This window comes from Anopheles maculipalpis, chromosome 2RL (genome assembly GCF_943734695.1).
Source record: "Anopheles maculipalpis chromosome 2RL, idAnoMacuDA_375_x, whole genome shotgun sequence".
Taxonomy (NCBI): Eukaryota; Metazoa; Arthropoda; class Insecta; order Diptera; family Culicidae; genus Anopheles; species Anopheles maculipalpis.
In genome coordinates, this window is record NC_064871.1 from 62,943,635 (window position 1) to 62,960,066 (window position 16,432).

At 43.6% G+C, this 16,432-nt stretch overlaps 3 protein-coding genes across 3 annotated transcripts in view; 1 reads left to right on the forward strand and 2 right to left on the reverse strand.

Annotated features, from left to right (window-relative positions):
- The window catches only part of LOC126556025 (polyserase-2-like), a 555,659-nt gene that overhangs the window by 416,596 nt on the left and 122,631 nt on the right, over positions 1–16,432 (reverse strand). The gene's annotated exons all lie outside the window — the stretch shown is intronic.
- The window catches only part of LOC126556328 (glutathione S-transferase), a 327,848-nt gene that overhangs the window by 58,191 nt on the left and 253,225 nt on the right, over positions 1–16,432 (reverse strand). The window lies entirely within an intron of this gene.
- Positions 1–16,432, forward strand: part of LOC126556490 (neurogenic protein mastermind-like) — a 44,413-nt gene that overhangs the window by 12,001 nt on the left and 15,980 nt on the right. Inside the window, exon 2 of the mRNA XM_050211754.1 lies at positions 12,006–14,153. Coding sequence (XP_050067711.1) covers positions 12,006–14,153 — 2,148 coding nt within the window. The remainder of the gene's footprint in view (positions 1–12,005; positions 14,154–16,432) is intronic.

Consider the following 16,432-nt stretch of genomic DNA (forward strand, 5'->3'; position numbering starts at 1 on the left):
AACAATCCGATCACCTTCAAGTACTTGTTTAACTTCAATTATTCATGCGTCGATTATTCAAGTACGATTCTACATCACTTCAAATTCAAATCCTCACATATACTTTGCTTTCGAGCGATTGACACCATAACCTCCAGTAATTAGGCCTGATTATCTCTTACAAAACGGAAAAGTCTCGAAACATGCTTGTCAATACGAACGGAAAATTAATTTGCTTTATGAAACCGTTCTTGTGATAGACAAGTTTCGTTAAGCAATTTTTTTTCGTTAAATCTTCAAAATCAATCTGTCAAAGTGATGAAAGCAACAAAAACAAAGCCAAAAGCGTAAACAAATCTTCTTCTCGAGAAGATATTTTGTGTTGTAGCTGATATTTAGGATATCAAAATGATTTTTTCAAATCATGTGAGCGATGATAACAGTAATGCTGATGAAAGAACGGAAGATCTTACTAAACAACGTCGGCTGCTTCGTAGTATGTTCGATCCTTTGGAACTTACCGATCAAGCGTGGGTTTAGTATGTGAAATGTTCGTGTAAAACGTTTTTGGTTGTTGTTTTTAGTGGTTGTTCATTTCAGATTTAAGAAAATTTTTCTAAAATTCGAAGGAAATTTTCCTCGATATTCTTAATGAGATTGAGCCAATGGTTCCGCCTTTAAGGATAAAAGGACTCACGCCAAATGAAATGTTGGCTGTTACGCTGCGGTTTCTTGCGGAGGGGAGTTACCAAAATTGAACCGGGAAATAATTCAATAAAGCAATTGCTCCACCAACTTTCTTCGTGCCATTTACCAAGTGTTTAAATATTTTGGAAGAAATGTTTTCGCCCAAATACATTTCATTAGAAATGGAACCAAATGAGCAGCTTCATTTCATGAATATCCTTTCTGAAGTCAAATACTCACATTTTAGTTGGAACTGCTTAAGAAAACGAACTGGAACCACACAGGACCGAGTGAGTTTCACGCCTTTCCGTTTCGAATAGGTGACGGAAAACAGTTTGACAAATACGAGTCTCCGTTTGTGTTACCGAATACAAATTCTTGACAGTTTACTTGTAAGTTTGCCTTTCGTTAAGTTTTTTTTTCTAACAGACAACACAAACGGCTGTCATAATTCGAATCTTCCGTTTTTGACAACTTTTCTTGACAATTTGTATGTAATTATCAGGCCTATTATGTTGTAATTTTCTCGTAATATTTGTATTTTTGAAGTAGGGTAGCAATCAGGCTTACCGTCCGATATGAATTTAAAAAAAAAACTTCCTAGTAGGTTTGCAAATTCTTGCGTAAATATGAACCATACGGATGAGATTTGATAACAGTCTTGTGATATGAAAGACCAGTTCTGAGAGATACTTAAAATGTTGTCTCCTTCGCATCAAACTACGAACATCTTTTGAGAAAGTGAGCAGTAGCAATGTTTGTTTCTTATTCGCTAGATTTGTAAATCGATGAAATCTAAACCGTATCGCCTACGTCCATTTTATGAAGGCCCAGGTAGCACTTGTCTTCTTCTTCTCGGCTAAATGACCTACAAGGTTACGTCGTCCATTGAATGGCTTGCTAGAATATGGATTTAGTTCGATAATCAATCCTCACCACCAGGAAACGTTTCGGATGGGATTTAAACCCCGGTCCTGTCGTGTGAAGACCGGCGTCGTTGTGTCGCCTCTAACACTGTCCCGCCTCTGGTACTTGTACTAAGCATATAACCATGGTCAGTTGCGCTCGAAGCAAAACGTACGCACGTATCCACGCATACAACAATACATGGGATGTATAACTACACAACACCGCTCATTAACAACGGAGTAATGAATCTGGCCTGGTATGACCGTGCAATTTTGCCAGTCAGTATTATAGTGGTATGAACTCGCATACACACCTGCAAACAAAAGTCGTATTGCAAACGACAGCGCAAATTCAAAGTGTGTACGAAGGCGAAACCGCTCGGAATTTGTGAAGTGAAAAATTGTACCATTTGAATAAAGGAAGAAAAGGGATAAAATGAAAAAGATGCAAAAGACCCAAACCGAGGGAACGGAAGAAAGAGAAAAACGATAGGGCGAGTGTGAACGTGTGAGAAAAAGGAAGAAAAAAAGAGAGAGAGAGAGATAGTTGTAAAACGATTGCAAAAGCCGTACTCACACTTGCAGATAAATATGTGATGCATGCTAAACGATGAACGCTTGTATAGCAGCAGCAAAAAAAAAGAAGGAAAAAGGGTGCTTTGGATTTGTAAATGAACAATTTCCTCCTCTTCAGACAAGGCAGCATCTAGATTGACACACGATAGGTCGATGAAGAGGATTGACCCTTCGGGTAAGTGAGGCTTTAGTTTGGATGTTCGGCAAAAGATATGTTTCTAGTACATGTTAACATTAGGTAGGATTATGTAGGATGTAGTAAGCTTTTAAAGACGGAAGTAATTGTCTCCTGTACATGCATTACACAAACTTTCATTTTCGCACATTTTTGAAACAGGGGTAATTTGCTGTGTTTAGGTAGAATACAACTAAAATCTCTTAAATGGTGTAAGGAATTCAATTTGTCAAATTGTGAACAATTTATCGAATTAATTTCTGTTTGCTGTTTGCAAAAAAGCTTTGGAGTGTAAAGACGAATAAAGCAAACCAAACCAAAAGAAAAACGGATGTACTTTGTACACAACAATCCGTTGTGTCGGCCTGTCGCGTCTGATGCAACTCTTTCGTCACAGTCACAACAATAGACAAGCGCCAAAGAAACCTTTATGCGCCGGTTTCTACGTCTACGAAGAAGGCGGCAAATGGTTGGTGCGAGTTACACTTTTATTACGACACTTTACCCTTCGTCTAGGAAGCTACAGCTGCGGTACGGGCTACAATGGCAGAGGGCCAGTGCAGTGCCAGAGCGCGAGCGGGAGGAAGTAGTTGACGGCGGAACGTATTCTGTAACTGTTGGACGTACGTTGGGCCGCTTCGCTAATACTCTGCGTTGGATCATGTTGCATTGCATGGAAGCCTCATTAAATTGTGCGTTTAACAGCTGGCAGCTGGGTGGTAGTGGAACATGCTGGTATCGCTGTGTGTGTCGCTGTTCGTCAGGTGTCGGGATTTTCCTCTTGGAATCGATAACCCTACTGTTTTTTTTTTCGGTGTATATGGCTTAGAGTTTGCAAAAGACTAGTGTTTTTTTTATGGAATGTCCGCAATTTGTAATACATTTTTTGACAAGAATTTTAAATTTGACAGTTTAGATTCAACCTTGCTCGATTGTTGCTTGAAGGATACCTATTTATATGTGTCAAAACGGGTTTCAAAGCTGTAGAAAGTATCCTGAAAATGTAACATTTCGTATCTAAATATCCTAGTCTACCTAATGGATAAATCGGTTAAAGCATTGCTCATCCTTGGTTCAAATCTTATTTGGAACGTTTCTCGTGGAAAGTATCTCATATTCCAGACAATAAAGCATGCATGTGGGTGACTAACCAGAACATTGAACAGGCCGGGATAGGTTGTTACAAAACTATTATAACTAAGAGAAGGCAAAGTGTGACGGATGGATGGGTTTCCGTTTTGCGAGTGTAGTCCACTAAGTGATTATTTGTCTTTTCCGATTCGCTGTCCTGTCGTGTATCGGATGGTATAAAAGAAAAGGTACAAGATCTCCAGCATTGCCGCTCCTTCTCGCTGGTGCAGTTGATGTTCACTCACCGTAAGCGATGTCCATGAACTCTGTGTTATTTGCTGCTGTGTTTATAGGTTTAATTAAATTAAAATGATGTCACCCCATGCCTTTGGACTAGAATTCCATCAGCTCCAAGTTCCGTTCCTCGGGAACTCACTGGATTTTGCTTGTGATTTGGTTTGTGCCAGATTTTCGGTACACTGTGAGCTGTTGCAATGAACTCACAACACACGGCGAAGGTAATTTACATGCCAATTTTATGTAATTCTTGTGATTTATATGGTTTTCTAATAGCAACTCTGCATCATTATCATGATCATTTCCTATGATCTTGCTAATTGTAAAAATTTAATACTGGAGAACTTTTGATCCTTGCTTTACAGTTCAACTGCATTATTTACTCGTTATTTAAAGTTTTATTGCTAAGTAACTAGTGACATAAATACAGATTGCCAAGGATTGCAACTAGGTATAAAAACGAAATAGAGTTACCAATTTGTCCACAATCTGGACATGGTAATATTGCTTCACCGGCACTGGAGCTGCTATAGCCGGCTATAGCGTTTGAAAATGCTTGCCGATGAATAAGTTGAGCATTCGGAGAATCCCATATGACGCAAATAGAGAGAAAATACAGAACGAAAGAGATTGAGATTTGTGATGCTCGGAGCGTAAAAACAGTATTTTTTTTAGTAGTCTGTTTTGGGTTTTTGTTGAAACCCTTGCGTGATATTGCAACAAACCTTGTAGTAAAACCGCACGGCACGTAACATCGGACGATCTCTTTCTGGTGGATGTCCGGAGGCGATGTACCGAACCAGCGGTGTCAGAAAGAGGCGAAGAGTAGAAGTAGTAGTAGCAGTGATGTGTTAGCGTTGGCAACACATGACGTAGACTGGCGTCATGAGGACCAAGCTTTGCCGTTGAGCCGAGTAAGGACATGAATGAATAGTGTGGAACAGTATTTTTTTGAATACAATACTTAATGAAATATGTGAGTTAGTTTTTTATTTTATTATATGATTCTTCTTCTTCTTCTTGGCTTAATGTCCTCTAAGGTCATGCCGGCCATCGAAATGGCTTTCTAGACTGCCGATACTTCGTAGTTGGTTAGTCAGTCCTCACTAGGGGAGGACGGACCGGATGGGATTTGAACCCCGGTCCTGCCGTTTGAAGACCGGCACCGCTGTCGCCTACACCACCGGACCGCCCTGGTTTTATTATCCCCCGGCGTTTATTATATGATTATAAACCGATTCATACAGGCATTTCGTTTTGTGGGTATTCGAAGGCTCTTGGACAACAGCTCGATTGTGCTGATGCGTATTGTCCGTACTGTAGAATAACATGTATTACGTACACGGCAGGACTGGAGATCAAATCCAGCTACATAGTATCAATAAGTCTCGTAAGTCTTTAAAAGTCTAATGTGATCTTGAAGTACGTTAAACAAAATGGAAGAAGACAAACTTATTCATGCAATTGGGAATACTTTGGGACAATTTTTAAAGTAGAAAACAAAGTGAAACAAAATAGGACTCTGCATACAAGCCTTTAGTAAAGCTCACTTTGCCCGGAAAAATTCTCTAATTCTCTATTCAGCCACGACACTTGGTGCAAACAGGGCTATTACTATATGATTTGTTTTTATTAACTTTTTTGTTGTTGTAATTTTGTTCAAACGGGCTCAGCAACACTAGCAGCAAACACACACTGACAGTGATAAATGATTGTACGCACATACTGGTTTAGCTCGACAAGAGCGGAGCACAAATAGCAAACTGTGATTATGATTCTGATCAGATTTCCTCTCGTGCCCAATCTGCTTCTGCTTTGTTTCTCGTAAACTCAAGCTCCGTACTCCGCAACCGGCGAACCGAGGCAGAGGCCATAAACAATCCTTTCTGGAATGCGCCGCGCGTTAAGGAAACTCCACCTCCCCTTGTGTTGGAGGGTTGGAGCCATTGGGGGTGGGTGGGTTGGTGCTTTTGGTCTGATCGGTTCCAGAGCATAGAGGGGTGAATATTGCGCCATGCTTTAAAACAGAGAGCGAGAGAGAGAGAGAGAGGTTTCGATAACGATTGGGGCCATCCACGAAGAGACCAGGCCAGCGTTTTATGGGCGAATCAGCATAGAACGGAGGGATGGAATGGGGGCCGTGGATGGTCGCAATGCTAGTGAGAGAACCACACTCTTGCTAAGCTGGGATGGAAACCGTTTCGGATGGTTGGTGGCAGTACGGTGCGAGAAAATCTGTTACCACGAGATGACACAAACTCTCGCGAGTTCTTCGCGATTCCCTTCGCGCGTGGGTGTCGCTGAGTTCACACACACGTTAGAATCGACCGGAAATGGAGCGCCACGTGCGATTGAGCGAGAAAAAAAGCGTCATAGTTTGTAGAGGCATTCGTTCTTTGGCTCGTGTCTAGTTCTTCCGTTAGAGTACCTCTCTGGCTCGGTGTTTTTTGTACCCATCGTTTACACGAAAATGACAGATTGCTTACAAGGTATGAGCTGATTCGGAGACTGGGGTTGTACTTCATAAACCGCTAGTACAATCTACCCAGCTAAGAGAACGCCGTTTAATGTGGCACAGCTGGCAGCATGTTACTTGGAGTGTCGATGAAAAGTCCAGCAATCGCACGAGCAAGTGTCTGTTGCTTCTGCTGAGAATCGCATCACTTGGTGCGTGCTTCTCCGGATGCATTTAATGGTGCTTAGTTTGTTTGGAGCTCTTCTCGAGCTCTCTTCGAGCTCTAGTTTTTCTATAAATATTCTAAAAATTATTTATCAAAATTTCTGTTTTGTTCAATTTTTTATCTTTCGTATTTCTTGCATCTCTTCCAGAATTATTTGACGATTGATTTAGAGAAGGAAACGACAAATCCACTTAGTGACCAGTACGCAAATTTTGTTAAGTTTAGAATTAACTGATGTGCCATTGTTCGAGCACGATCAACATTCTCTCACCCGCGTGCTACAGCAATTGTGTCCCCCCGTTTGTGTGCACGTTTGGCGCAATCATACACCAGTAACTGTTACATGGCCATGCTCTGGATGGTACTGTTGGCACTCTAACCGATTACCATGAAATTCACTCATTTCGCCTCGGGCACTCATCCACGAACATGCTACTTCCGAACAGCAGCAGCAGCAGCAGCAATGGAGATCCGCTTTCCTGGTTCCGCTTGCGAAGAGCTGCGTCCAACAAACAGAGACGAAATGTGCCGTTTAACCGGCCCCTAGCCGGGGGGGCGACGACGCCGCACAACCGTTGCGGGTGGTTGTGGAACATCCCACAACGCCGGAGGAATCATAACAAAGATTGGGGGGGGATCCGTAGATGCGATGTTTGAATGTAACGCTTAGTTGGTAGGACTCTCTGGCACGCGCGCGTGTGGAACCTTGCTTGCCTGGTTCTGCTCGCACAGTTATCTGTAGTTTCATTGCGATCGGGTACCGTTCGCATCTGGTCGTCGGTAATCGGCTGCGCTACCACGAAGTGAACAGTCAATTGATGATGAGCACGCTGGAAGTGCTCTGGCAAACTGTTGTTTCGAGCGTCGGAAGCTGGCAACAGCAGCAGTAGTGTAGTAGTGGTAGTAGTAGTACGCCACACGCAGTTCATCTTATGTCGTGCGATGTGACGGACGCTTGGATCGCTCTTAGTTAGACGCGTGTGGTTAAAGTATGATTTTTGCGTGCATATTGATGGACTGTGTTCGGAAAGGCGTGCATTCTGCCGCATTCGGCAAAAGTGCTCTGTGATGATGTGAAAGAATCTTTCGAAGCTTCGAACTCTTGTGCTATGTTTGGGTATTGCTAGTGGTACAATATGTAGTGTTGGAACCGTTATTCACCGGGTGCTATAAGTGTTGCGTGGACCATTATCAGGCACTAAATGATTTCGAAATGATTTTCTAGTTTTTTTTATGCAGAAATTTAGTATGTGGTAATGATGTACATAAACAGTATTTTACATACTATTTTGTGTCATAAAATGTGTTGATTAATACGCTTAAATTTTTAACGACACTAATTTGAATGAACGACGTCTAATTTCGCTTAAGTCCTATTTTGCAAGCCCACTCTGGGGAGGGTATTTGTATTGGAAATATATTTTGTCGCAGTTGGATGTAGTGATTACGTTTCAATGAGATTTTATTACACGAACGAATCAGATTTATCTCACCTAACAACTGCTGTAATGTCTCCGACTCCTTTTGTAACGTCAGTTGTGTGGACCCAACTTTCAAAAGCTAACTCGAAGGAGCTCAAATAAAAGTTACATACGTGCGATAGGGCATGTTCGCTATGTCCACAGGCCTTGACTATGCACAGAGTGCATTAGGTTGATGTGATGTGTCGCAACGTTTTTTACGTTATGTTTTTAGTACCTTAGTCTAATCAGTATAATAACAATTTACTGGCGAAGGCAATTTTTTTTTTAAAGTGAAGACTTTACAGAAAATAATACGTTTTATCTACGATTGAATCACTTTAGGGCCTGAACGTTTGGCTTTACTTTCGGCCATGCTCATATATACTTCGAACCCCTTATTAACTATTTTTAAGGTTGACCATATCACCCCAATGTACTGCGACTATAAAAAGTAATAATAAAGAGCAGAAATTTAATAAGCATAAATGCAAACGAATCTGTACGATCCACGGCAAACAAAGCAAATTAAACAAATGTGTTAGTATCTATCTAACGGAAAAAGCTAATATCATCCCAATCAAAAAGCGCCTCCATCCGTCTTACGTGCAAAGAAAGCGAAATAGTGAGGATTATTACAACATGTAGAGATGTAGTAATAAAAATAGTGAAGATACGAAGTGCCTATCGAAGCGAAGGGCCGCGTCGTTTTGTGGAGCTTTTTTCATGTTGTGCACAATAATAATGAATAACGATATGCGTGTGTTTGTGCATTTGTCTTGCCCAAGTGTATGATGATTTCAACCGTTTTTTTTTTTTAAACATTTCATGAATGATAGAGATAGTGCTGGGTAACATGTCGTTATGCGTACTGTAAGAAAATGAAAAAAAAGGGTTTACCAAGCTTGTGACTTGTGGATGCGCAAACGATCGTGTTGAAAATTGAAAACAATAGTGTAAATGCATTTAGTTGTGCGAAACAGTGTACAGGTGAAAACATCAAATTCCAGCTCTATTTAATTGGGATATATACATTTACCGCAAGAGCGTATCGAATTTCCAACTCGGATCTCTGGGCGGCTATGACTCGCTCGAGAGAGTGGTGAAGAACATCGCGGCATCTCATCAACGAGCGAGCTAACAAATGGAACATTGAAGTAACACTTGCCAACAGCGCAGCGGGAGCAATGCAGACCGTTTGCCAGAGTTACGCAGTTTAAATTAGAAGCAAAAAATCATTATGTTGATTTGTTACAATTTTTATTCTATAAATACTAATCTTCGTTCCGGGCGTGCGGTACCTAGTATTGGCGGTATTAGTGCTGGTATGCGATGGTACGCGCTTGACGCCATCGGCCAATAGTAAACAAAGTTAAGAAAAGAACCCCTATCCTAGACTGTTCAGCAGCAGCAGCAGCAGCAGCAGTAGCAGCAGGTTTTCCCCTGGTGAAAGCGGCGCAGTAGAAATTTTTCAAACCCTGACGCGTCGCCGCATGCCTGCGCCATTGACCGCGGGCGCTTCGGGTGTTTGGTAAAATGTGAACGAGTGAGACATGAGCAAGAACGGGTGGTACATACACCTCAGACAGCAATAGTAATAGCAGTAGCAGCAACAGCGGCATCATCAGAATTCACCGAAACCATCATCTCAGTAGTGAATATTGAGGAAAAATCGCTCAATCGCGGTTGTTTCGAGCATTGGCCTCCTTCATATGCACAGTAGTAGTACGTTCCGGCTACGAAGAAGCGGCAAAGTTCCATCACAACACTCTTCTTAAGCTACGGCGAGTATAGATAGGAACGCTCGTGGACCTGGGTCGTCTGTCCGCATCGAAGCTTATTATATTCGGTAGTATTCGGTTTGAGAAGAGCAACGGCTCACCGTTATTAATGAACGTTTGGGTAAATATCGTTTTTAATTGTAATTTTTAATTTGAAACATTGTACATTTCAGGGATGTCTTGAAGACTTCTGCTTTCAATGCCATAACCAAACCATGATTTTTAGTACAAAGCATCTAATTACTGCAAGCCTACTGGTTGCGACGATGTGCAGTGCGATATAAAGGGCTTAAGTTTGAGTTGTTTGATCCACTCCGTACTCTTCCTTTAAACACTGGAAAGCACTGTACGCTCTGTCGCAAAGATTCTCAACCGCCGGTAAATTCCTTTCATCCAGACAGGCCCGATGTTTGGTAATAAACTGGGCCTCGTCTTCAGCTTTGCCCAGATGTTGCCAGGTCGCTTCCAAATCAACTCCATCCTCATCGGTGTAAAGATTAAGCGTGAGCCCGAGACATCTCACGAAGCAATGGGTTACGGGATCGTCCGGAAAGTCGTTCTTTCGGTATTGGGCTTTCAGATCGTCCGTCATTCCTTGCACGGTCGCGCTGCAGGAATCAATCTGCGACTCGATATCGTCCGTTTCTGCCGTTACGAGCTGTGAAGCAACACCATTTGGTGAGCAACAACATGGAATAGCGTAAGAAGATTTGATGAACGCCCTTAGAACCCCACACTCTACCTGTACAGTAAACACAGTCAAAAATGCAGCAATGAGACGTAAGGATTTCATGGTTTGCCTTTCGATGGTTATTGTTCACTTAGAATGCTGCTGCTAACACGACACTTGGCCACTGACAACTGTTGTCGCAAATCGATTTTCTGTCAATTTTTATAGGATTGTTTTTATTTCCCTGCTTCTTCGATTACGGGGGAGAGAGTGTGGTTTGGGCGAGCGTCATATTGGAAGACAAATGAGGGTATCGCGTGCTGGTACCATAAAATTGAGTAGTGTTTTCGCAAATGAGTGTATTTAACTCCTTTGGCAAATCGGGAAGTCGGTAGCTGGTGCGCCTTTTCACAACGAGCCCGCCTGTCTGTGTTGAGAAGTGCATTTTTCTTGAACGTTGTTTGTTATTATCGTTCTTTAAGTGAAATTGCTTTCGAATCTGCTGGCAAAACAAGCGATTGCGGCGATCGAAAACAAAAAAACAAGTATGCGACCGTAGTTTCGTGCAAAAGATTGATCTTGATCGTCATTGATGTTGTAATGAGTTGGTTTTATTGACAATTTTAAAATTTCCTTTACTTAAATTGCATAAGTTTAGGATGGACGCAATATATTTACAGCAAGAATAGATTTGCAGTGAATTATAATGATACAAAACTGCTCGAATGCTTTTTAAAAAATTGTTTTATTATTTGTACTAGCAATTCTTACACGACAAAGGATTGTTGTGTTTTTCCAATTTATGAAAATCAATTATTTTTATGACACTTCACCATTTCGTGTTGAGCTGCGTTTGGTCCGGGCGATTAAGTTCAATGTTTAAAGTCTTTCATCACGTTCATATCTGAGCTCGTTTCAATCGATGGCACGCTGTGTCGAAGTCGGTGGTGTATCAGATCTTTCCATAGTCGTTAGGCGGATATTAATGTTGCGTGAATGTTTTTCTTCATTCTATTTAACTGCTCTTTTTGCCTCTACTGCCCTGCGTTTTTTTTCTGTTTTGCTCTCTTTGCTATTACTATCCACGGTTCAGTCAGTGAAAGAAATTATAGAAAAAACTTGGACCGGTGAGCTACACTCAATAACTGCTCAAAAAACCTTGGACCAGTAAAACGCACACTACTACTAAAGGCAAATGGATTGCCTTTTCCTTGTTTAGCTTGTGCTCGTTGTCATCATCGTACAATTTTACCTTTTATCATAATAAATGGCTCTTTGGTTTTGTTTTGCTAAGATCAGAATACCCTGCTGCAAAGAAATCGCTGGAGAAGCAGCAATGGGGCAATGAATATCATTTGTAGAGTTTTAATTAATGTAACGGAACGTAGCGCTCGTGTGCAAGTGGTGATGTTAGCTATGGGTAAGCGAACATTTGTGAGTACGGGTACCGACTGTTGTTGACCATCAGTCAGCAACAACTATTTACCGGGGAAAAGGCAAGACATACATTGTAATGAGTGTACCTTTTTGCATTATTGTAAATCAATGCGTAATCGTCGATGTACAACGTGCGATTAATGAAACTTTACAAACGAAACATGTGTAACGAATATTTCACTGTTTATTTTTAGTCGAATATTGTATGTTTTCTCCATATTATAACATCATAGCGTTTCTAATGCGTGCGTTTGTGTTTTTTTTTGTATCTACCCTTTTGCAGCAACAAAAATTCCTTAAGCGGCCTGCTGACGACATCGATTCCGCCTCCGATTCCTATGAGCCGCCGGTGAAGCTACAACATAACGGATCAGAGAATCTTACCAAATTCTCGGTCGAGATCGTTCAACAGCTGGAGTTCACGACATCCGCCGCCAACTCACAACCTCAGCAGATTAGTACAAACGTGACGGTTAAGGCACTGACCAATGCGTCCGTCAAAAGCGAAGGATCCTCGGCGAATGGTGGTCCAGGCGGTGGACTTGGTGGAACCGGAGGTGGTAATGGAATGTCTGGCCAGCAGCAGCAGCAACAACAACAAGCCACCAACAATCCCACACCGTCCCCGCACATGCACGATCTTGGCAATATCGTCGATTTCAAGCAGGAGCCGGAGAACGAGTTTGCGGACCTTTCGGCAGCGTTGGAAAAGGACGCGGCGGCCAATGGACACTTTCCGGGCCTGTCGGACTTCATTGGGGACGATACGAACGATGAAAACGACACCTTCAAGGATCTCATATCGGATCTCTCGGACTTTCAGTCCGATTTTCTCGACTTCGAGGAAAAACCCCAACCACCGATGCAGCCACAAGGACAGCAACAGCAGCCATCATCACACCAGCAACAGTCACAGATGCAGCCACAGCAGCAACAACACCACCAACACCAACAACACCAGCAGCTTATGCAGTCGCAACAGCATATGCAGCAGCAACACCATCAACAGCAACCATCCCATCATCAGCTGCAACATCAGCAAATGCATCATCAGCACACTCAGCAGCAGCAACAGCAATCTCAACAACATCAAGCCCATCCGGCTGCGGGTGGGCAACAAATGTTGTCAGCCCTTCAACAGCAGCAGCAACACCTTCGGACGCATCCCCAACACCTGCAACAGCATCTCCAACAACAGCTACAGCACCATCAGCAGATCGAGGTAAAGCAAGAGAATTGCATCAAACAGGAACATCCCAGCCCGGGGCTGCTGGACAATATGGGTATCAAGCGGGGCGGACCATTAACTGCGCAGCAACAGCAGCAGCAACAGCAACAGCAACAGTATTCGAATGCATTTGGGGACGGCATAAGTGGGCCCGGCAATGGTGCGGGCACTGGACCAATGGCAAAGCAGCGGCCCGGTTCCGGCTACGGCAATACTCAAAACGGACCCATGTCCGAACTGTCGCCTGCAGCTCAAACACTTAAACATATGGCCGAGCAGCACCAGCACAAGAACGCTATGAATATGGGCTTCCCGCGCACTGGACCGCAAGGGCCACAAGGTCAACAGAGGCCACCCTTCTCGGAGTTTGGTCAGTTTCCGGGTAACGATTTTATAAACTCCCCAGTCGGTGGAACAGGTGGTCCGGTAGGTGGTAATGGTACGGTCGGAACGGGTTCGCTACCGCTTAGTGGCGGTGCACCAGTAACCGGTACCGGTGGTGGTGCCGGCGGTCCAGGCAATGGCCCTGTAACTGGCGGCCAGTTTCACAAGGCGAATGTACCACCATTCCCTGGCGCAGACTTGATAAAACAGGAACTGTTTGCATCGCAGAACGATTTCGATCTCAAACCCGCGCTAAACCGTTTGCAGTCTTCGATGGGTCCGAACGGTCCTAAGATAGGTCCGGTGCCTGGTGGGTTCGTCAAAACACCCAACCAACAGCAACCGGCTGCCCAACAGCAGCAGCAGCAGCAACAACAACAACAACAACAACAGCAACAAGCCCAGCAGCAACAATATTCTCCATATGGCTCGCCGGGAGGCATACCGAATCATAGCGGAAGTCCTGGGCCAGGGTTTATGCCTGGTCCGAGAGGAGCTGGCTCTGGACCTGGCATCGGACCTAACCAAGGTCCAGCAGGAGGTCCCAACGTGGCTGGACCAGGTGGTCCTGGAGGTCCTGGTGGTGGAGGAGGCGGTGGAGGCGGAGGTGGTGGTGGTGGTGGAGGCGGTGGCGCAGGAAATAATAATACGGGTGGTTCTGGCGGCAACGGTGCCACTAACAATGGTATGCCTCCTCGCGGCGGCGGTCCCCCTAATGGAGGATCGATGCCTGGAGGACAAAACTCAACAATGCTTCAGATGAAACAAACGCAACAGTTGCACATCAGTCAGCAGGGTCCGGGGGGTCATGGTATTCAGGTAAGTGTTTGCAAGCATGTAGATGCTTTAATTACAGTTGCAACGTAAAGCGTAAGTGTAGTGTATCGAACAGATTGGTTTTATATGTATTACTACTTTTCGAAACAAAATCGTCTTTATGATCAAAATTTGGTTGTTGGCAATGGATTGTCTAACCTTTATCCTACATCTATCTTTTAGATGATTACCGTAGCACAAGCGTAATGAAATGTGAGCTCTTCGTCTACGAGGAACTCTCTACCTTCAATGTTCGAAAACTCATGAGCTTGGTCATAATAGACAGCAGCGTGTACGGGCTGTACATCGGTGCATTCGAACAGCGTTCTGTCTGTCCATCTGGCACCGAAACACGCACGATCACTTCTAGTTAGAGAAGCTACTTCTCTTAAACATCATTATTGCTGCACCAGACGTGCACTAGCCACACACGCAAGTGATGTTTACCCACAACATTCCCCCACGGGTTAAGGGTTCGAGCTTCGCACTGACAGCTGACTTAGAGTTACAGAGCGAACTGCAATTAATGCACTTGCAAAAAGCGCAAGGAACTGCATCCATCCAAACACTAATTTGCATTAATTATTCCAGAAACAAATCAATCCGAAGCATGGCCGCCCGTGTACTACGGTCGGTTAGTTAGGTGGAGGCAACGTTGCCCCGATACTCTACCTCGGGCTCTTGGAGTGGTTGGAGCAGAGATATTGTGTCTTGCAAACTGCTTAGCATGGCTTTGTCTGTCTCTATCTGCCGTACGAATTCACGTATGCGTGTGTAGGCCCTGGGTGTTGCTGTGTGTGTTCACTGGTGGCACGCTACCAAAGAGCTGTGGTTTAAATTTTTCCTCCTTATTTTCGCTGCATTTTACACCGTCGTCGTCGTGCACATTGCCGCACGTGTACCGAACAATTGCTTGCGAAATCAGCGGACTTTGTTTTTCGTATGCACCGACAAGCATGGCAAACAAAACTGCATGAGAGTGCGAGATTGTATGGAACGGATACGCTCACAGGCCACAGTAATGTGCACTGGTCCAGCGAGGAATTGAGCCAGTGCAATGAAATCGATCCATCGAATTTGTGTGCTTTTTTAAAACATATTTTTCTTAAATTCCTATTAAGTTAGAATGATTGAGTTGAAATGTTCTCTTCCGCTTCGGAACCTATCCAAAGATGGACATTTTGTGTTCTTCTTCTGCTTGGCTTAACGAACTTCTAGGTCACGTTGGTCATCTAATGGCTTATTGGACTTGCTGATACCACGTAGTTGGATAGTCAGTCCTCGCTACGGGGGAATGGTCCGGGTGGAATTTGAATCCCGGTCCTACAATTAGAAGACTGGAGCTGTTGTCGGCTACACCACCGGACCGCCGCCCCACTTTGTAGGTGACGATTTTTGGCCATAGTTTCTTGCGCTGTTTTTAGTCAATTAGTAATTATGATATAATAACTCTTATTGGGTGACTTTAGACGATTCGTTGAACCGGAATTGTGCTTTTATCTGATAGATCATATAAAATTATCGAATGAATTTTGGTAATCTATTTATTAGCCCTTATTCAAACTGAGTGGCCAGTGCAGATTCAATATAATAATTTGATAAAAATGCTTCAGATATCCCGGACGGCAGAATTTCTGGGAGAGAATCGCTTCCTTCGCCAAGGCTCCATTATTACAGCTACTGTTTTCCACCTCTGCCGCGTTCGGAACCTCTTGACACACTGAAGACGAAAGCATTCGGAGTTCTATGCCTGCTATGCTAGCCTTGCCTCGCTGCCCAGGGAGCAGATTCTCGAGGGCGCACACAGCAGCACCATAAATCGCAAAACTGATCATGTTTCCGGGAGAGTTTAATGGGTTTTGCGAGACCCTTATATTTCATGTTTATTACCAGGAATGCTGTTCCTTTCGCCGTTTCTTTCGTTTGAACGTTTCGGGATAGGCATTAGCCACTACCCCACTACGACTGTGTGCCATCGGTACTACTACACGCTTCCGATCGGCAGAAGAAAAGCAACAAAAGCATAAAGAAACCAACGTGTGCGCGCAGTCGATGTCGGCTGGCGGTGGCAATGATTATAATGATCCCTGTGCTGCCAATGATAATGATGTTGCGAATGTGTCGACGAGTGATGATGGTGGTGAGTGTGCTATTTGGATTGAAAATGGGTGGGCTTGTGTGTGTGTGTATGCATGGCTCTCTTTCTGCCGGTTGGGTGTATGAATGTCTTTTTTTTGCCATGATACGATATCGATCCAATTTTTACATTGAACGGTTTAGGC